This window comes from Chiloscyllium plagiosum, unplaced genomic scaffold (assembly GCF_037043375.1).
Source record: "Chiloscyllium plagiosum isolate Xiang-an unplaced genomic scaffold, Cpla_swu_hap1 HiC_scaffold_8, whole genome shotgun sequence".
Lineage (NCBI taxonomy): Eukaryota > Metazoa > Chordata > Chondrichthyes > Orectolobiformes > Hemiscylliidae > Chiloscyllium > Chiloscyllium plagiosum.
In genome coordinates this window covers 3,557,046-3,578,964 of record NW_028270146.1, presented here as the reverse complement: position 1 = coordinate 3,578,964, position 21,919 = coordinate 3,557,046, and the positions used below count along the sequence as shown (strand labels likewise).

General features: G+C 57.8%; 1 protein-coding gene across 2 annotated transcripts in view; it reads right to left on the bottom strand.

Moving 5' to 3' along the window:
* The window catches only part of ift43 (intraflagellar transport 43 homolog (Chlamydomonas)), a 198,804-nt gene that overhangs the window by 90,610 nt on the left and 86,275 nt on the right, over nucleotides 1-21,919 (bottom strand). For both annotated transcript variants that reach the window (XM_087989541.1, XM_087989542.1), the window contains exon 4: nucleotides 11,631-11,663. In XM_087989541.1, coding sequence (XP_087845667.1) covers nucleotides 11,631-11,663 — 33 coding nt within the window. The remainder of the gene's footprint in view (nucleotides 1-11,630; nucleotides 11,664-21,919) is intronic.

Sequence of the window (21,919 nt, the reverse complement as noted above, 5' to 3'; positions counted from 1 at the left end):
GTCGGTCACTCTCACACCCAGACCCTGTCAGTCACTCTCACCCAGACTCTGTCGGTCACTCTCACACCCAGACCCTGTCGGTCACTCTCACCCAGACCCTGACGGTCACTCTCACCCAGACTCTGACGGTAACACTCTCACTCAGACCCTGTCGATCACTCTCACACTCAGACTCTGTCGGTCACTCTCACACCCAGACCCTGTCGATCACTCGCACACAGACCCTGTTGGTAACTCTCACACCCAGACCAAGTCGGTCACTCTCACACTCAGACCCTGTCAATCACTCTCACCCAGACCCCGTTAATCTCTCTCACCCAGACCCCGTCGGTCACTCTCAAACCCAAACCCTGTTGGTCACTCTCACACCCAGACCCTGTCGGACACTCTCACACCCAGACCATGTTGGTCACTCTCACACCCAGAACCTGTCGGTCACTCTCACACCCAGACCCTGTCGGTCATGCTCACACCCAGACCCTGTCGATCACTCTCACCCAGACCCTGACGGTCACTCTCACCCAGACTCTGACGGTAACACTCTCACTCAGACCCTGTCGATCACTCTCACACTCAGACTCTGTCGGTCACTCTCACACCCAGACCCTGTCGATCACTCGCACACAGACCCTGTCGGTAATTCTCACACTCAGACCCTGTCAGTCACTCTCACACACAGGCCCTGTCGGTCACTCTCACCCAGACCCTGTCTGTCACTCTCACCCAGACCATGTCGGTCACTCTCACCCAGACCCTGTCGGTCACTCTCACTCCCAGAGCCAGTTCGGTCACTCTCACACCCAGTCCTGTCGGTCACTCTCACACCCAGACCCTGTCAGTCACTCTCACATCCAGACCCTGTCGGTCACTCTCACACCCAGACCCTGTCAGTCACTCTCACCCAGACTCTGTCGGTCACTCTCACACCCAGACCCTGTCGGTCACTCTCACCCAGACCCTGTCGGTCACTCTCACACCCAGACCCTGTCGGTCACTCTCACACCCAGACCCTGTAGGTCACTCTCTCTCCCAGACCCTGTCGATCACTCTCATCCAGACCCTGTCGGTCACTCTCACACCCAGACCCTGTCGGTCACTCTCACCCAGACCCCATCGGTCACTCTCACACCCAGACCATGTTGGTCACTCTCACACCCAGACCCTGTCGGTCACGCTCACACCCAGACACTGTCGGTCACTCTCACCCAGACCCTTTCGGTAACTCTCACACCCAGACCAAGTCGGTCACTCTCACCCAGACCCTGTTGGTAACTCTCACACCCAGACCAAGTCGGTCACTCTCACACTCAGACCCTGTCAATCACTCTCACCCAGACCCCGTTAATCTCTCTCACCCAGACCCCGTCGGTCACTCTCAAACCCAAACCCTGTTGGTCACTCTCACACCCAGACCCTGTCGGACACTCTCACACCCAGACCATGTTGGTCACTCTCACACCCAGAACCTGTCGGTCACTCTCACACCCAGACCCTGTCGGTCATGCTCACACCCAGACCCTGTCGATCACTCTCACCCAGACCCTGACGGTCACTCTCACCCAGACTCTGACGGTAACACTCTCACTCAGACCCTGTCGATCACTCTCACACTCAGACTCTGTCGGTCACTCTCACACCCAGACCCTGTCGATCACTCGCACACAGACCCTGTCGGTAATTCTCACACTCAGACCCTGTCAGTCACTCTCACACACAGGCCCTGTCGGTCACTCTCACCCAGACCCTGTCTGTCACTCTCACCCAGACCATGTCGGTCACTCTCACCCAGACCCTGTCGGTCACTCTCACTCCCAGAGCCAGTTCGGTCACTCTCACACCCAGTCCTGTCGGTCACTCTCACACCCAGACCCTGTCAGTCACTCTCACATCCAGACCCTGTCGGTCACTCTCACACCCAGACCCTGTCAGTCACTCTCACCCAGACTCTGTCGGTCACTCTCACACCCAGACCCTGTCGGTCACTCTCACCCAGACCCTGACGGTCACTCTCACCCAGACTCTGACGGTAACACTCTCACTCAGACCCTGTCGATCACTCTCACACTCAGACTCTGTCGGTCACTCTCACACCCAGACCCTGTCGATCACTCGCACACAGACCCTGTTGGTAACTCTCACACCCAGACCAAGTCGGTCACTCTCACACTCAGACCCTGTCAATCACTCTCACCCAGACCCCGTTAATCTCTCTCACCCAGACCCCGTCGGTCACTCTCAAACCCAAACCCTGTTGGTCACTCTCACACCCAGACCCTGTCGGACACTCTCACACCCAGACCATGTTGGTCACTCTCACACCCAGAACCTGTCGGTCACTCTCACACCCAGACCCTGTCGGTCATGCTCACACCCAGACCCTGTCGATCACTCTCACCCAGACCCTGACGGTCACTCTCACCCAGACTCTGACGGTAACACTCTCACTCAGACCCTGTCGATCACTCTCACACTCAGACTCTGTCGGTCACTCTCACACCCAGACCCTGTCGATCACTCGCACACAGACCCTGTCGGTAATTCTCACACTCAGACCCTGTCAGTCACTCTCACACACAGGCCCTGTCGGTCACTCTCACCCAGACCCTGTCTGTCACTCTCACCCAGACCATGTCGGTCACTCTCACCCAGACCCTGTCGGTCACTCTCACTCCCAGAGCCAGTTCGGTCACTCTCACACCCAGTCCTGTCGGTCACTCTCACACCCAGACCCTGTCAGTCACTCTCACATCCAGACCCTGTCGGTCACTCTCACACCCAGACCCTGTCAGTCACTCTCACCCAGACTCTGTCGGTCACTCTCACACCCAGACCCTGTCGGTCACTCTCACCCAGACCCTGTCGGTCACTCTCACACCCAGACCCTGTCGGTCACTCTCACACCCAGACCCTGTAGGTCACTCTCACTCCCAGACCCTGTCGATCACTCTCATCCAGACCCTGTCGGTCACTCTCACACCCAGACCCTGTCGGTCACTCTCACCCAGACCCCATCGGTCACTCTCACACCCAGACCATGTTGGTCACTCTCACACCCAGACCCTGTCGGTCACGCTCACACCCAGACACTGTCGGTCACGCTCACACCCAGACCCCATCGGTCACTCTCACACCCAGACCATGTTGGTCACTCTCACACCCAGACCCTGTCGGTCACTCTCACACTCAGACCCTGTCGGTCACTCTCACACTCAAACGCTGTCGGTCACTCTCACCCAGACCCTTTCGGTAACTCTCACACCCAGACCAAGTCGGTCACTCTCACCCAGACCCTGTTGGTAACTCTCACACCCAGACCAAGTCGGTCACTCTCACACTCAGACCCTGTCAATCACTCTCACCCAGACCCCGTTAATCTCTCTCACCCAGACCCCGTCGGTCACTCTCAAACCCAAACCCTGTCGGTCACTCTCACACTCAGACCCTGTCAATCACTCTCACCCAGACCCCGTTAATCTCTCTCACCCAGACCCCGTCGGTCACTCTCAAACCCAAACCCTGTTGGTCACTCTCAAACCCAGACCCTGTCGGTCACTCTCACACTCAGCCCGTCTGTCACTCTCACACTCCGACCGTGTCGATCACTCTCACCCAGACCCCGTGAATCTCTCACACCCAGACCCTGTCGGTCACTCTCACACCCAGACACTGTCGGTCACTCTCACCCAGACCCTGTTGGTCACTCTCACACCCAGACTCTGTCGGTCACTCTCACACTCCGACCGTGTCGATCACTCTCACACTTGGACCCTGTCGGTCACTCTCACACCCAGACCCTGTCGGTCACTCTCACACCCAGACCCTGTCGGTCACTCTCACACCCAGACCCTGTCGATCACTCTCACACTCCGACCGTGTCGATCACTCTCACACTTGGACCCTGTCGGTCACTCTCACCCAGACCCTGTCGGTCACTCTCACCCAGACCCTGTCGGTCACTCTCACACCCAGACCCTGTCGGTCACTCTCACCCAGACCCTGTCGGTCACTCTCACCCAGACCCTGTCGATCACTCTCACACCCAGACACTGTCGGTCACTCTCACCCAGACCCTGTTGGTCACTCTCACACCCAGACTCTGTCGGTCACTCTCACACTCAGACCCTGTCGATCACTCTCACACTTGGACCCTGTCAGTCACTCTCACCCAGACACTGTTGGTCGCTCTCACACCCAGCCCTGTCGGTCACTCTCACACCCAGACACTGTCGGTCACGCTCACACCCAGACCCTGTTGGTCACTGTCACACCCAGACTCTGTCGGTCACTCTCACCCAGACCCTGTCGGTCACTCTCACCCAGACCCTGTCAGTCACTCTCACACCCAGACCCTGTCGGTCACTCTCACCCAGACCCTGTCAGTAACTCTCACTCCCAGACCCTGTCGAACACTCTCACCCAGACCCTGTCGGTCACTCTCACACCCAGACCCTGTCGATCACTGTCACCCAGACCCTGTCGATCACTCTCTCACTCAGACCCTATCGGTCACTCTCACTCAGACGCTGTCAGTCACTCTCACACTCAGACTCTGTCGGTCACTCTCACACCCAGACCCTGTCGGTCACTCTCACACTCAGACCCTGTCGGTAATTCTCACACTCAAACCCTGTCGGTCACTCTCACCTAGACCAAGTCGGTCACTCTCACCCAGACCCTGTCGGTCACTCTCACACTCAAACCCTGTCGGTCACTCTCACACTCAGACCCTGTCAATCACTCTCACCCAGGCCCCGTCAATCTCTCTCACCCAGACCCCGTCGGTCACTCTCATACCCAAACTCTGTTGGTCACTCTCACACCCAGACCCTGTCGGTCACTCTCACACTTATTCCCTGTCGGTCACTCACACACCCAGACCCTGTCGGTCACTCTCACACCCAGACCCTGACGGTCACGCTCACACCCAGAGCCTGTTCGGTCACTCATACACCCAGTCCTGTCGGTCACTCTCACCCAGACCCTGTCGGTCACTCTCACACCCAGACACTGTCGGTCACGCTCACACCCAGAGCCTGTTGGTCACTCTCACACCCAGACTCTGTCGGTCACTCTCACACTCAGACCCTGTCGATCACTCTCACACCCAGACCCTGTCGGTTATTCTCACACCCAGAACCTGTCGGTAATTCTCACACGCAGACCTTGTCGGTCACTCTCACACCCAGACCCTGTCGGTCACTCTCACCCAGACCCTGTCGGTCACTCTCACACCCAGACCCTGTCGGTCACTCTCACTCCCAGACCCTGTAGGTCACTCTCACACCCAGACCCTGTCGGTCACTCTCACCCAGAGCCTGTCGGTCACTCTCACACCCAGACCCTGTCGGTCACTCTCATACCCAGACACTGTCGGTCACTCTCACCCAGACCCTGTCGGTCACTCTCACACCCAGACCCTGTTGGTCACTCTCACACCCAGACCCTGTCGGTCACTCTCACACTCAGACCCTGTCAGTCACTCTCACACAGACCCTGTCGGTCACTCTCACACCCAGACCCTGACGGTCACGCTCACACCCAGAGCCTGTTCGATCACTCATACACGCAGTCCTGTCGGTCACTCTCATCCAGACCCTGTCGGTCACTCTCACACCCAGACACTGTCGGTCACGCTCACACCCAGAGCCTGTTGGTCACTCTCACACCCAGACTCTGTCGGTCACTCTCACACTCAGACCCTGTCGATCACTCTCACACCCAGACCCTGTCGGTTATTCTCACACCCAGAACCTGTCGGTAATTCTCACACGCAGACCTTGTCGGTCACTCTCACACCCAGACCCTGTCGGTCACTCTCACCCAGACCCTGTCGGTCACTCTCACACCCAGACCCTGTCGGTCACTCTCACTCCCAGACCCTGTAGGTCACTCTCACACCCAGACCCTGTCGGTCACTCTCACCCAGAGCCTGTCGGTCACTCTCACACCCAGACCCTGTCGGTCACTCTCATACCCAGACACTGTCGGTCACTCTCACCCAGACCCTGTCGGTCACTCTCACACCCAGACCCTGTTGGTCACTCTCACACCCAGACCCTGTCGGTCACTCTCACACTCAGACCCTGTCGGTCACTCTCACACTCAGACCCTGTCAGTCACTCTCACACAGACCCTGTCGGTCACTCTCACACCCAGACCCTGACGGTCACGCTCACACCCAGAGCCTGTTCGATCACTCATACACGCAGTCCTGTCGGTCACTCTCATCCAGACCGTATCGGTCACTCTCACACCCAGACCCTGTCAGTCACTCTCACACCCAGACCCTGTCGGTCACTCTCACACTCAGATCCTGTCGGTCACTCTCACACTCAGACCCTGTCAGTCACTCTCACACAGACCCTGTCGGTCACTCTCACACCCAGATCCTGTCGGTCATTCTCACACCCAGACCCTGTCAGTCACTCTCACACCCAGACCCTGACGGTCACGCTCACACCCAGAGCCTGTTCGATCACTCATACACCCAGTCCTGTCGGTCACTCTCACACTCAGACCCTGTCGATCACTCTCACACCCAGTCCCTGTCGGTCACTCTCACACCCAGACCCTGTCGGTCACTCTCACACGAAGACCCTGTCGGTCACTCTCACACCCAGACCCTGTCAGTCACTCTCACTCCCAGACCCTGTCGATCACTCTCATCCAGATCCTGTCGGTCACTCTCACACCCAGAGCCTGTCGGTCACTCTCACAGCCAGACCCTGTTGGTCACTCTCACACCCGACCCTGTCGGTCACTCTCACACCCACACTCTGTCGGTCACTCTCACACCCAGTCCCTGTTGGTCACTCTCACACTTGGACCCTGTCGGTCACTCTCACACCCAGACCCTGTCGGTCACTCTCACACTCAGATCCTGTCGGTCACTCTCACACCCAGACCCTGTCAGTCACTCTCACACAGACCCTGTCGGTCACTCTCACACCCAGACCCTGACGGTCACGCTCACACCCAGAGCCTGTTCGGTCACTCATACACCCAGTCCTGTCGATCACTCTCACACCCAGACCCTGTCGGTCACTCTCACACCCAGACCCTGTCGATCACTCTCACACCCAGACCGTGTCGGTCACTCTCACACCCAGCCTCCGTCGGTCACTCTCACACTCAGACCCTGTCGATCACTCTCACACCCAGACACTGTCGGTCACGCTCACACCCAGAGCCTGTTGGTCACTCTCACACCCAGACTCTGTCGGTCACTCTCACACTCAGACACTGTCGATCACTCTCACACCCAGACCCTGTCGGTCACTCTCACACCCAGACCCTGTCGGTCACTCTCATCCAGACCCTGTCGGTCACTCTCACACGCAGACCCTGTCGGTCACTCTCACACCCAGACCCTGTCGGTCACTCTCACACCCAGACCTTGCCGATCAGTCTCACACAGACCCTGTCAGTCACTCTCACACTGAAACCCTGTCGGTCACTCTCACACCCAGACCCTGTCGGTCACTCTCACACCCAGACCCTGTCGATCACTCTCACACCCAGACCCTGTCGGTCACTCTCACCCAGACCCTGTCGGTCATTCTCACACCCAGTCCCTGTTGGTCACTCTCACACTCAGACACTGTCGGTCACGCTCACACCCAGACCCTGTCGGTCACTCTCACCCAGACCCTGTCGGTCACTCTCACACCCAGTCCCTGTCGGTCACTCTCACACTCAGACACTGTCGGTCACTCTCACACTCAGACCCTGTCAGTCACTCTCACACTGAAACCCTGTCAGTCACTCTCACACCCAGACCCTGTCGGTCACTCTCACACTCAGACCCTGTCGGTCACTCTCACCCAGACCCTGTCGGTCACTCTCACACCCAGACCCTGTCGGTCACTCTCACCCAGACCCTGTCGGTCACTCTCACACCCAGACCCTGTCGATCACTCTCACACCCAGACCCTGTCGGTCACTCTCACACTCAGACCCTGTCGGTCACTCTCACACTCAGACCCTGTCGGTCACTCTCACACTCAGACCCTGTCGGTCACTCTCACTGAGGTATTGTTGGTCACAGTGGGTTGGATAGTGCTTCTCCATTACATGTGTGGCAGCATCTGATTCTGTTCAAACAGAGACCAGCTGAACTAAGGAGGGATAGACATGTAGCACAGAGAGGGGAAAATCAGCGAGAGAGACAGAGATACGAGACACAAAGAGCGAGAGAGAATGACCGACAAACAGTCAGAAACTCAAGGACCAAGAGAAAGAGGAAACAAAACCATGTAAAGAGAGCAACAGAAATTAGATTTCTCAAAGATCAGCAAGGCGGCCTTTGTGTTGAACCGCAGGGGTTGGGGGAGATAATAAATGAGTATTTTGCATCAGTGTTTACTGGAGAAGAAGGATCTGAAAGATATAGAATGTAGGGAAATAGATGGTGACACCTTGAAATTTGTCCATATTACAGAGAAGGAGGTGCTGAACACCTTAAAACCCACAAAAGTGGATTAACCCCCAGGACCTGATCAGGTGTACCCTAGAACTCTGTGGGAAGCTAGAGAAGTGATTGCTGGGCCTCTTGCTGAGATATTTGTATCATCGATAGTCACAGGTGAGGTGCCGGAAGACTGGAGTTTGGCTAACGTGGTGGTAAAGACAAGCCAGGGAACTATAGACCGGTGAGCCTGACCTCGGTGGTGGGCAAGTTGTTGAAGGGAAACCTGAGGGACAGGATGTACATGTATTTGGAAAGGCATGGTCTGATTAGGGATAGTCAACATGGCTTTGATTGAGTTTTTTGAAGAAGTAACAAAGAGGATTGATGAGGGCAGAGCAGTAGATGTGATCTTTATGGACTTCACTAAGGCATTCGACAAGGTTTCCCATGGGAGACAGATTAGCAAGGTTAGATCTCATGGAATACAGGGAGAACTAGCCATTTGGATACAGAACTGGCTCAAAGGTAGAAGACAGAGGGTGGTGGTGGAGGGTTGTTTTTCAGACTGGAGGCCTGTGGCCAGTGGAGTGCCACAAGGATCGGTGCTGGGCCTCTACTTTTTGTCATTAAAATAAATGATTTGGATGCGAGCATAAGAGGTACAGTTAGTAAGTTTGCAGATGACACCAAAATTGGAGGTGTAGTGGACAGTGAAGAGGGTTACCTCAGATTACAACAGGATCTGGACAAGATGGGCCAATGGGCTGAGAAGTGGCAGATGGAGTTTAATTCAGATAAATGCGAGGGGATGCATTTTGGAAAGGGAAATCAGGGCAGGAGTAATACACTTAATGATAAGGTCCTGGGGATGTTGCTATGCAAAGAGACCTCGGAGTGCACGGCCATAGTTCCTTGAAAGTGGAGTCGCAGGTAACAGCATAGTGAAAAAGGTGTTTGCCTTTATTGGTCAAAGTTGGAAAAACACAGCAGGCCAGGCAGCATCCAAGGAGCAGGAGAATCGACGTTTCGGGCATAAGCCCTTCTTCAGGAATGACCTTTATTGGTCAAAGTGTTAAGTACAGGAGTTGGGAGGTCATGTTGCAGCTGTACAGGACATTGGTTTGGCCACTTTTGGAATAATGTGTTGCTGGAAAAGCACAGCAGGTCAGGCAGCATCCAGGGAACAGGAGAATCGACATTTCGGGCATAAGCCCTTCTTCAGGAATGAGGAAAGTGTGTCCAGCAGGCTAAGATAAAAGGTAGGGAGGAGGGACCTGGGGGAGGGGCGTCGGAAATGCGATAGGTGGAAAGAGGTCTAGGTGAGGTGATAGGTCAGACAGGGGTGGGGGCGGAAGGTCGGGAAGAAGATTGCAGGTTAGGAAGGCGGTGCTGAGTTCGAGGGATTTGACTGAGACAAGGTGGGGGGAGGGGAAATGAGGAAACTGGAGAAATCTGAGTTCATCCCTTGTGGTTGGAGGGTTCCTAGGCGGAAGATGAGGCGCTCTTCCTCCAACCGTAGGCGGCCTGTCTTCCCAATATAGAGGAGGCCACATCGGGTGCAGAGGATGCAATAGATGATGTGAATTTGTGGCGGATATGGAAGGATCTCTTGGGGCCTTGGAGGGAGGTGAGGGGGGAGGTGTGGGCACAAGTCTTGCACCTCCTGCGGTTGCAGGGGAAGGTGCCGGGAGTGGAGGTTGGGTTGGTGGGGGGTGTGGATCTGACGAGGGAGTCACGGAGGGAGTGGTCTTTTCGGAATGCTGATAGGGGAGGGGAGGGAAATATATCCTTGGTGGTGGGGTCCGTTTGGAGGTGGCTGAAATGACGGCAGATGATGCGTTGTACATGGAGATTGGTGGAGTGGTAGGTGAGGACCAGTGGGGTTCTGTCCTGATGGCGGTTGGAGGGGCGGGGCTCAAGGGCGGAGGAGCGGGAAGTGGAAGAGATGCGGTGGAGGGCATCGTCGACCACGTCGGGGGGAAAATTGCGGTCCTTGAAGAAGGAGCAATTTCCGCAATTTCTGCACCCGATGTGGCCTCCTCTATATTGGGGAGACAGGCCGCCTACTTGCGGAGCGTTTCAGAGAACACCTCTGGGACACCCGGACCAACCAACCCAACCACCCTGTAGCTCAACACTTCAACTCCCCCTCCCACTCCACCAAGGACATGCAGGTCTTTGGACTCCTCCATCGCCAGACCACTACAACACGACAGTTGGAGGAAGAACGCCTCATCTTCCGCATAGGAACCCTCCAACCACAAGGGATGAACTCGGATTTCACCAGTTTCCTCATTTCCCCTCCCCCCACCTTGTCTCAGTCAAATCCATCGAACTCAGCACCGCCTTCCTAACCTGCAATCTTCTTCCTGACCTCTCCGCCCCCACCCCAGTCTGACCTATCACCCTCACCTTGACCTCTTTCCACCTATCGCATTTCCAACGCCCCTCCCCCAGGTCCCTCCTCCCTACCTTTTATCTTAGCCTGCTGGACACACTTTCCTCATTCCTGAAGAAGGGCTAATGCCCGAAACGTCGATTCTCCTGTTCCCTGGATGCTGCCTGACCTGCTGCGCTTTTCCAGCAACACATTTTCAGCTCTGATCTCCAGCATCTGCAGACCTCACTTTCTCCACTTTTGGAATACTATGTTCAACTCTGGCCTCCTTCCTATCAGAAAGATGTTGTGAAATTTGAAAGGGTTCACAGAAGATTTACAAGGTTATTGCCAGGCTTGGAGGGTTTGAGCTATGGGGAGAGGCTGAACAGGCTGGGGCTGTTTTCCCTGGAGCGTCGGATGCTGAGGGGTGACCTTATAGAGGTTTATAAAATCATTCGGGGCATGGATAGGATAAATAGACAAAGTCTTTTCCCTGGGGTAGGGGAGGCCAAAACTAGAGGGCATAGGTTTAGGGTGAGAGGGGAAAGATATAAAAGAGACCTAAGGGGCACCTTTTTCACACAGAGGGTGGTGCATGTATGGAATGAGCTGCCAGAGGAAGTGGTGGAGGCTGGTACAATTGCAACATTTAAAAGGCATCTGGATGGGTATAGGAATAGGAAGGGTTTGGAGGGATATGGGCCAGGTGCTGGCAGGTGGGACTAGATTGGGTTGGTATACCTGGTCAGCATGGACAGTTTGGACCGAAGGGTCTGTTTCCATGCTGTACATCTCTATGATTGTATGAGTAGGCAATAATCTGAGATTTGGAAAACTTACTCTTCGATCTCTTCTGCTCCCTTGCGTCCTGACCTGCAATTAGAAAACAGAACTCAGTATCAGTATGTACTACAAGGAAGAGGAAGACATATTAACACCATTAAGACCAGCATCACATTATGTCTCTAGATATCTTTACATTAATCCAAACAGTAACAGGGTTACATTAACTTGGGGAGAGCTCAAAGGGGGAGAGGTGAAGGGGGGAGATGTGAAGGGGGAGAGGAGAAGGGGGAGAGGTGAAGGGGGTAGATGTGAAGGGGGAGAGGAGAAGGGGGAGAGGTGAAGGGGGCAGGGGTGAAGGGGGGAGGTGAAGGGGGAGTGCTGAAAAGGTGGAGGGTTAAAGGGGGCAGAGGTGAAGGGGAGAGGTGGAGGTGGGAAGTGAAGGGGGGAGTGCTGAAGAGGGAAGAAGTGAAGGGGGAGAATTGAAGGGGGGAGAGGTGAAGGGGGGAGTGGTGAAGGGGAGAGTACTGAAAGGGGGAGAGGTGAAGGGGGGGGAGAAGTGAAGGGGGAGAGATGAAGGGGGGAGTGCTGAAAGGGGGGAGAAGTGAAGGGGGAGAGATGAAGGGGGGAGTGCTGAAAGGGGGAAGAAGTGAAGGGGGAGAGGTGAAGGGGGGAGATGTGAAGGGGAAGTGCAAAAGGTGGGAAGAGGTGAATGGGGGAGTGCAGAAAGGGGGGAGAAGTAAGAGGGGAGAGGTGAAGGGGGGAGAGGTGAAGGGGGGGAGAGGTGAAGGGGAGAGGTGAAGGGGGTAAGTGGTGAAAGGGGGGAGAGGTGAAGGGAGGAGAGGTGAAGGGAGAGAGGTAAAAGGGGGAGTGCTGAAAGGTGGGGAGAGGTGAAGGGGGAGTGCTGAAAGGGGGGAGAAGTGAAGAGGGGAGAGGTGAAGGGGGAGATATGAAGGAGGAAAGGTGAAGGGGGGAGATGTGAAGGGGGAGAGGTGAATGGGGGAGACGTGAAGGGGGGAAGTGGTGAAAGGGGGAGAGGTGAAGAGGGAGAGGTGAAGGGCGGAGAGGTGATGGGGAGAGGTGAAGGGTGAGAGGTGAAGGAGAGGTGAAGGGGGAAGGTGAAGGTGGGAGTGGTGAAGTGGGAAGTGCTGAAAGGGGAAGAGGTGATGAGGGAGAAGTGAAGGGGGGGGGGAGGTGATGGGGTAGAGGTGAAGGGGGAAGTGGTTGAAGGGGGGAGAGGTGAAGAGGGGAGAAGTGAAGGGGGGAGAAGTGAAGGGGTGAGGGGTGAATGGGGAGAGGTGAAAGGGGAGAGAGGTGAAGGGGGGAGATGTGAAGGGGGAGTGGTGAAAGGGGAGAGGTGAAAGGGGAGTGCTGAAAGGGGGGAGAAGTTAAGAGGGGAGACGTGAAGGGGGGAGATATGAAGGAGGAGAGGTGAAGGGGGGAGATATGAAGGGGGAGAGGTGAAGGGGGGAGATATGAAGGGGGAGAGGTGAAGGCGGGAGATATGAAGGGGGAGAGGTGAAGGGGGGAGATGTGAAGGGGGAGAGGTAAATGGGGGAGTGCTGAAAGGGGGGAGAAGTGTGAGGGTAGAGGTGAAGGGGGGAGACGTGAAGGGGAGAGAGGTGAAGGGGGGAGAGGTGAAGGGGAAGAGGTGAAGGGGGAGAGGTGAAGAGGGGAGAGGTGAAGGGGGAGAGGTGAAGGGGGGAGAGGTGAAGAGGGGAGAGGTGAAGGGGAGAGGTGAAGGGGAGAGGTGAAGGGGGGAGAGGTGAAGGGGGAGAGGTGAAGAGGGGAGAGGTGAAGGGGGAGAGGTGAAGGGGGAGAGGTGAAGAGGGAGAGGTGAAGGGGGTAGTGCTGAAAGGGGGGAGAGGTGAAGAGGTGAAGGGCGGAGAGGTGAAGGGGGAGAGGTGAAGGGGGAGAGGTGAAGGGGGGAGAGGTGAAGGGGGGAGAGGTGAAGGGGGGAGAGGTGAAGGGGGCAGAGGTGAAGGAGGGAGAGGAGAAGGGGGAGAGGTGAAGGGGGGAGAGGTGAAGAGGTGAAGGGGGGAGAGGTGAATGGGGGAGAGGTGAAGGGGGGAGAGGTGAATGGGGGAGAGGTGAAGGGGGGGAGAGGTGAAGGGGGGAGAGGTGAAGGGCGCAGAGGTGAAGGAGGGAGAGGTGAAGGGGGAGAGGTGAAGAGGGGAGAGATGAACGGGGGAGTGGTAAAAGGGGGAATGGTGAAAGGGGAGAGGTGAAGGGAGGGTGCTGAAAGGTGGGGAGAGGTGAAGGGGGGAGAGGTGATGGATTAGATTAGATGACATTACAGTGTGGAAACAGGCCCTTCGGCCCAACAAGTCCACACCGACCCGCCGAAGCGAAACCCACCCATACCCCTACATTTACCCCTTATCTAACACTACAGGCAATTTCCCATGGCCAATTCACCTGACCCTGCACATCTTTAGACTGTAGGAGGAAACCGGAGCACCCAGAGGAAACCCACGCAGACACGGGGAGAACGTGCAAACTCCACACAGTCAGTCGCCTGAGGCGGGAATTGAACCCGGGTCTCAGGCGCTGCGAGGCAGCAGTGCTAACCACTGTGCCACCGTGCCGCCCACAGGGAGAGGTGAAGGGGGGAGAGGTGAAGAGGGGAGAGGTGAAGAGGGGAGAGGTGAAGAGGGGAGTGGTAAAAGGGGGAATGGTGAAGGGGGGAGTGGTGAAGGGGGAGAAGTGAAGGGGGGAGAGGTGAATGTGGGAGTGCTGAAAGGGCGGAGAGGTGATGGGGGGAGATGTGAAGGGGGAGAGGTGAAGAGGGGAGAAGTGAAGGGGGGAGAGGTGAAGGGGGGAGAGGTGAAGGGGGGAGAGGTGAAGGGGGGAGAGGTGAAGAGGGGTGAGGTGAAGGGGGGAGATGTGAAGGGGGGAGATGTGAAGGGGGAGAGGTGAAGGGGGGAGATGTGAAGGGGGAGAGGTGAAGGGGGAGAGGTGAAGGGGGGAGATGTGAAGGGGGAGAGGTGAAGGGGGGAGAGGTGAAGAGTGGAGAAGTGAAGGGGGGAGAGGTGAATGTGGGAGTGCTGAAAGGGTGGAAAGGTGAAGGGGAGAGGTGAAGGTGGGAGAGGTGAAGGGGGGAGAGGTGAAGGGGGGAGAGGTGAAGGGGGGAGAGGTGAGGGGGAGAGGTGAAGAGGGGAGAAGTGAAGGGGGGAGAGGTGAAGGGGGAGAGGTGAAGGGGGGAGAGGTGAAGGGGGAGAGGTGAAGGGGGGAGAGGTGAAGGGGGGAGAGGTGAAGGGGGGAGAGGTGAAGGGGGGAGATGTGAAGGGGGAGAGGTGAAGGCGGGAAGTGGTGAAAGGGAGGGGAGAGGTGAAATGGGGAGTGCTGAAAGGTGGGGAGAGGTGAAGGGGGAGAAGTGAAGGAGGGAGAGCTGAAAGGTGGGGAGAGGTGAGGTGGGGAGAGGTGAAGAGGGGAGTGGTAAAAGGGGGAATGGTGAAGGGGGGAGTGGTGAAGGGGGGAGTGGTGAAGAGGGAGAAGTGAAGGGAGTGCTGAAAGGGGGGAGAGGTAAAGGGGGGAGGTGAAGGGGGAGAGGTGAAGGGGGAGAGGTGAAGGGGGAGAGGTGAAGGGGAGAGAGGTGAAGGGAAGAGAGGTGTAGGGGGGAGAGGTGAAGGGGGAGAGGTGAAGGGGGAAAGGTGAAGAAGGGAGATGTGAAAGGGGGAGAGGTGAAGGGGGAGAGGTGAAGGGGGAGAGGTGAAGGGGGAGAGGTGAAGGGGGAGAGGTGAAGGGGGAGAGGTGAAGGGGTGAGAGGTGAATGGGGAGAGGTTAAAGGGGAGATAGGTGAAGGGGGAGAGGTGAAGGGGGAGAGGTGAAGAGGGAGATGTGAAGGGGGAAAGGTGAAGAGGGGAGAAGTGAAGGTGGGAGTGCTGAAAGGTGGGGAGAGGTGAGGTGGGGAGAGGTGAAGGGGGGAGAGGTGAAGGAGGGAGGGCTGAAAAGGGGGAGAGGTGAAGAGGGGAGAGGTGAAGGGGGGAGTGGTAAAAGGGGGAATGGTGAAGGGGGAAGGTGGAGAAGTGAAGGGGGAGTGGTGAAGGGGGGAGTGGTGAAGGGGGAGTGGTGAAAGGGTGGAGATGTGAAGGGGGAGAGGTGAAGGGGGGAGAGGTGATGCGGGGAGAGGTGAAGGGGGAGTGGTGAAAGGGGAGAGGTGAAGGGGGAGTAGTGAAAGGGGAGTAGTGAAAGGGGAGTGGTGAAGGGGGGAGTGGTGAAGGGGGGAGTGGTGAAGCGGAGAGTGGTGAAAGGGGGGAGAGGTGAAAGGGAGTGGTGAAAGGGGAGAGGTGAAGGGTGGGTGCTGAAAGGGCGGAGAAGTGAAGGGGGAGAGGTGAAGGGGGAGAGGTGAAGGGGGAGAGGTGAAGGGGGAGAGGTGATGGGGGAGTGGTGAAGGGGGAGTGCTGAAAGGTGGGGAGAGGTGAAGGGGGAGAGGTGACGGGGAGAGAGGTGAATGGGGAGAGGTTAAAGGGGAGAGAGGTGAAGGGGGAGAGGTGAAGGGGGAGATGTGAAGGGGGAGATGTGAAGGGGGAGAGGTGAAGGCGGGAAGAGGTGAAAGGGGGGGAGAAGTGAAATTGGGAGTGCTAAAAATGGGGAAAGGTGAAGAGGGGAGAAGTGAAGAGTGGGAGAGGTGAGGGGGGAGAGATGAGGGGGAGAGATGAAGGGGGAGTGGTGAATGGGAGGAGGTGAAGGGGGAGTGGTGAAGGGGGGAGTGGTGAAGGGGGGAGTGGTGAAGGGGCGAGTGCTGAAAGGCGGAGACGTGAAGGAAGGGAGAAGTGAAAGGGGGAGAAGTGAAGGGGGGAGAGGTGAATGGGGGAGAGGTGAAGGGGGGAGAGGTGAATGGGGGAGAGGTGAAGGGGGGAGAGGTGAAGAGGGGAGAGGTGAAGGGGGGAGAGGTGAAGGGGGGAGAGGTGAAGGGGGGAGAGGTGAAGAGGGGAGAGGTGAAGGGGGGAGAGGTGAAGGGGGGAGAGGTGAAGGGGGAAGAGGGGGAGAGGTGAAGGGGGGAGAGGTGAAGGGGGGAAGGTGAAGAGGGAGTGCTGAAAGGGTGGAGAGGTGAAAGGGGGGAGAGGTGAAGGGGGAGAGGTGAAGGGGGAGAGGTGAAGGGGGGAGAAGTGAAGGGGGGAGAGGTGAAGGGGTGAGAGGTGAATGGGGAGAGGTTAAAGGGGAGAGAGGTGAAGGGGGAGATGTGAAGGGGGAGATGTGAGGGGGGAGATGTGAAGGGGGGAGAGGTGAAGGCGGGATGTGGTGAAAGGGGGGAGAAGTGAAATGGGGAGTGCTGAAAATGGGGAAAGGTGAAGAGGGGAGAAGTGAAGAGGGGAGAAGTGAAGGTGGGAGAGGTGAGGGGGGAGAGATGAATAGGAGGAGGTGAAGGGGGAGTGGTGAAGGGGGGACAGGTGAAGGGAGGGAGACGTGAAGGGGAGAGACGTGAAGGGGGGAGACGTGAAGGGGGGAGAGGTGAAGGGCGGAGAAGTGAGGGGGGGTGTGCTGAAAGGGGGGAGAGGTGAGGGGGGGTGTGCTGAAAGGGGGGAGAGGTGAGGGGGGGTGTGCTGAAAGGGGGGGGGGAGAGGTGAAGGAGGAGAGGTGAAGGGAGGAGTGGTGAAGAGGGGAGTGCTGAAAGGTGAGAGAGGTGAAGGGGGGTGAGGTGAAGGGGGGAATGCTGAAACGGGGGAGAGGTGAAGGGGGAAGAAGTGACGGGGAGAGGTGAAGGGGGGAGAGGTGAGAGGTGAGGGGGTAGAGGTGAAGGGGGAGTGCTGAAAGGTGGGTGAGGTGAGGGGGGGAGAGGTGAAGGCGGGAGAGGTGAAGGGGGAGTGGTGAAAGGGCGGTGAGGTGAAGGGGGAGTGGTGAAAGTGCGGTGAGGTGAAGGGGGAGAGGTGAAGGGGGGAGAGGTGAAGGGGAAGAGAGGTGAAAGTGGGAATGCTGAAAGGGGGGAGAGGTTAAGGTGGGAGATGTGAATGGGGAAGAGGTGAAGGGGGGAGATGTGAAGGGGGGAGAAGTGAAGATGGGAGTTCTGAAGGGGGGGAAGAGGTGAAGGGGGAAGAGGTGAAGGGGGAGTGGTGAAAGGTGGGGAGAGGTGAAGGGGGAGTGTTGAAAGGGGGGAGAAGTGAAGAGTGGAGAGGTGAAGGGGGGAGACGTGAAGGGGGAGAGGTGAAGGGGGGAGACGTGAAGGGGGAGAGGTGACGGGGAAAGGTGAAGAAGGGAGATGTGAAAAGGGGAGGTGTGAAGGGGGGAGAGGTGAATGGGGAGAGGTTAAAGGGGAGAGAGGTGAAGGGGGAGATGTGAAGGGGGGAGAGGTGAAGGCGGGAAGTGGTGAAAGGGGGGTAGAAGTGAAATAGGGAGTGCTGAAAATGGGGAAAGGTGAAGAGGGGAGAAGTGAAGAGTGGGAGAGGTGAGGGGGGAGAGATGAATAGGAGGAGGTGAAGGGGGAGTGGTGAAGGGGGGAGAGGTGAAGGGGAAGAGAGGTGAAAGTGGGAGTGCTGAAAGGGGGGAGAGGTTAAGGTGGGAGATGTGAATGGGGAAGAGGTGAAGGGGGGAGATGTGAAGGGGGGAGAAGTGAAGATGGGAGTGCTGAAAGGGGGGGAAGAGGTGAAAGGGGAAGAGGTGAAGGGGGAGTGGTGAAAGGGGGAGAAGTGAAGAGTGGAGAGGTGAAGGGGGAGACGTGAAGGGGGGAAGTGGTGAAAGGGGGGGGAGAGGTGAAGGGGGAGTGGTGAAAGGGGGGAGAAGTGAAGAGTGGAGAGGTGAAGGGGGGAGAGGTGAAGGGGGGAAGTGGTGAAAAGGGGGGGAGAGGTGAAGGGGGGAGAGGTGAAGGGGGGAAGTGGTGAAAGGGGGGAGAAGTGAAGAGTGGAGAGGTGAAGGGGGAGATGTGAAGGGGGGAAGTGGTGAAAGGGGGGGGAGAGGTGAAGGGGGAGTGGTGAAGGGGGGAAGTGGTGAAAGGGGGGGGAGAGGTGAAGGGGGGAGAGGTGAAGGGGGGAAGTGGTGAAAGGGGGGAGAAGTGAAGAGTGGAGAGGTGAAGGGGGGAGACGTGAAGGGGGGAAGTGGTGAAAGGGGGGGGAGAGGTGAAGGGGGGAGAGGTGAAGGGGGGAAGTGGTGAAAGGGGGGGGGAGAGGTGAAGGGGGAGTGGTGAAAGGGGGGAGAAGTGAAGAGTGGAGAGGTGAAGGGGGGAGACGTGAAGGGGGGAAGTGGTGAAAGGGGGGGGAGAGGTGAAGGGGGGAGAGGTGAAGGGGGGAAGTGGTGAAAGGGGGGAGAAGTGAAGAGTGGAGAGGTGAAGGGGGGAGACGTGAAGGGGGGAAGTGGTGAAAGGGGGGGGGGAGAGGTGAAGGGGGAGTGGTGAAAGGAGGGAGAAGTGAAGAGTGGAGAGGTGAAGGGGGGAGACGTGAAGGGGGGAAGTGGTGAAAGGGGGGAGAAGTGAAGAGTGGAGAGGTGAAGGGGGGAGACGTGAAGGGGGGAGACGTGAAGGGGGGAAGTGGTGAAAGGGGGGGGAGAGGTGAAGGGGGGAGAGGTGAAGGGGGGAAGTGGTGAAAGGGGGGAGAAGTGAAGAGTGGAGAGGTGAAGGGGGGAGACGTGAAGGGGGGAAGTGGTGAAAGGGGGGGGGAGAGGTGAAGGGGGGAGAGGTGAAGGGGGGAAGTGGTGAAAGGGGGGAGAAGTGAAGAGTGGAGAGGTGAAGGGGGGAGACGTGAAGGGGGGAAGTGGTGAAAGGGGGGGGGAGAGGTGAAGGGGGAGTGGTGAAAGGGGGGAGAAGTGAAGAGTGGAGAGGTGAAGGGGGGAGACGTGAAGGGGGGAAGTGGTGAAAGGGGGGAGAAGTGAAGAGTGGAGAGGTGAAGGGGGGAGACGTGAAGGGGGGAAGTGGTGAAAGGGGGGGGAGAGGTGAAGGGGGGAGAGGTGAAGGGGGGAAGTGGTGAAAGGGGGGAGAAGTGAAGAGTGGAGAGGTGAAGGGGGGAGACGTGAAGGGGGGAAGTGGTGAAAGGGGGGGGAGAGGTGAAGGGGGGAGAGGTGAAGGGGGGAAGTGGTGAAAGGGGGGGAGAGGTGAAGGGGGGAGAGGTGAAGGGGGGAAGTGGTGAAAGGGGGGGAGAGGTGAAGGGGGGAGAGATGAAGGGGAGAGAGGTGAAGGGGAAGAGGTGAAGGGGAGAGTGGTGAAGGGGGGGTGTGCTGAAAGTGGGGGAGAGGTGAAGGGGGGGTGTGCTGAAAGGGGGGAGAGGTGAAGGGGGGAAGTGCTGAAAGGGGGGAGAGGTGAAGGGGGAGAGGTGAAAAAGGGGGGGTTTGCTGAAAGCGGGGGAGAGGTGAAGGGGGCTGTGCTAAAAGGGGGGGAGAGGTGAAGGAGGAGAGGTGAAGGGGGGAGTGGTGAAGGGGGGAGTGCTGAAAGGGGGGAGAGGTGAATGGGGGGTGTGCTGAAAGGGGGGGAGAGGTGAAGGAGGAGAGGTGAAGGGGGGAGTGCTGAAAGGGGGGAGAGGTGAATGGGGGGTGTGCTGAAAGGGGGGGAGAGGTGAAGGAGGGGAGGTGAAGGAGGGTGAGGTGAAGAGGGGAATGCTGAAACGGGGGAGAGGTGAAGGGGGAAGAAGTGACGGGGAGAGGTGAAGGGGGGAGAGGTGAGGGGGGGAGAGGTGAAGGGGGAGTAGTGAAAGGGTGGTGAGGTGAAGGGGGAGTGGTGAAAGTGCGGTGAGGTGAAGGGGGGAGAGGTGAAGGGGGAGAGGTGAAGGGGGAGAGGTGAAGGGGGAGACGTGAAGGGGGTAGAGGTGAAGGGGAAGAGAGGTGAAAGTGGGAGTGCTGAAAGGGGGGTGAGGTGAGGGGGGGGAGAGGTGAAGGGGGGAGAGGTGAAGGGGGGAGAGGTGAAGGGGGTAGAGGTGAAGGGGGGAGAAGTGAAGGGGTAGAGGTGAAGGGGGAGTGTTGAAAGGTGGGTGAGGTGAGGGGGGGAGAGGTGAAGGGGGGAGAGGTGAAGGGGAGAGGTGAAGGGGAGAGGTGAAGGGGAGAGGTGAAGGGGGGAGAGGTGAAAGTGGGAGTGCTGAAAGGGGGGAGAGGTTAAGGTGGGAGATGTGAATGGGGAAGAGGTGAAGGGGGGAGATGTGAAGGGGGGAGATGTGAAGGGGGGAGAAGTGAAGATGGGAGTTCTGAAGGGGGGGGAAGAGGTGAAGGGGGGAGAGGTGAAGGGGGAGTGGTGAAGGGGGGAGAGGTGAAGGGGGGAGATGTGAAGGGGGAGAGGTGAAGGGGGGAGAGGTGAAGGGGGGAGAGGTGAAGGGGGGAGATGTGAAGGGGGAGAGGTGACGGGGAAAGATGAAGAAGGGAGACGTGAAAAGGGGAGATGTGAAGGGGGGAGAGGTGAATGGGGAGAGGTTAAAGGGGAGAGAGGTGAAGGGGGAGAGGTGAAGGGGGAGATGTGAAGGGGGAGAGGTGAAGGGGGAGAGGTGAAGGGGGGAGAGGTGAAGGCGGGAAGAGGTGAAAGGGGGGGAGAAGTGAAGGGGGGAGAAGTGAAGGGGGGAGAGGTGAAGGGGGGAGAGGTGAAGGGGGAGAGGTGAAGGGGGGAGAAGTGAAGGGGGGAGAAGTGAAGGGGGGAGAAGTGAAGGGGGGAGAAGTGAAGGGGGGAGATGTGAAGGGGGGAGAGGTGGCGGGGAAAGATGAAGAAGGGAGACGTGAAAAGGGGAGATGTGAAAGGGGGAGAGGTGAATGGGGAGAGGTTAAAGGGGAGAGAGGTGAAGGGGGAGAGGTGAAGGGGGAGATGTGAAGGGGGAGAGGTGAAGGGGGAGAGGTGAAGGGGGGAGAGGTGAAGGGGGGAGAGGTGAAGGGGGGAGAGGTGAAGGCGGGAAGAGGTGAAAGGGGGGGAGAAGTGAAGGGGGGAGAAGTGAAGGGGGGAGAGGTGAAGGGGGGAGAGGTGAAGGGGGGAGAGGTGAAGGGGGGAGAAGTGAAGGGGGGAGAAGTGAAAAGGGGAGAAGTGGTGAAAGGGGGGGAGAAGTGAAGGGGGAGAAGTGAAGGGGGGAGAGGTGAAGGGGGGAGAAGTGAAGGGGGGAGAAGTGAAGGGGGGAGAAGTGAAGGGGGGAAGTGGTGAAAGGGGGGGAGAAGTGAAGGGGGGAGAAGTGAAGGGGGGAGAGGTGAAGGGGGGAGAAGTGAAGGGGGGAGAAGTGAAGGAGGGAGAAGTGAAGGAGGGAGAGGTGAAGGGGGGAGAGGTGAAGGGGGAGATGTGAAGGGGGAGAGGTGAAGGGGGAGAGGTGAAGGGGGGAGAGGTGAAGGCGGGAAGAGGTGAAAGGGGGGGAGAAGTGAAGGGGGGAGAAGTGAAGGGGGGAGAGGTGAAGGGGGGAGAAGTGAAGGGGGGAGAAGTGAAGGGGGGAGAAGTGAAGGGGGAGAGGTGAAGGGGTGAGAGGTGA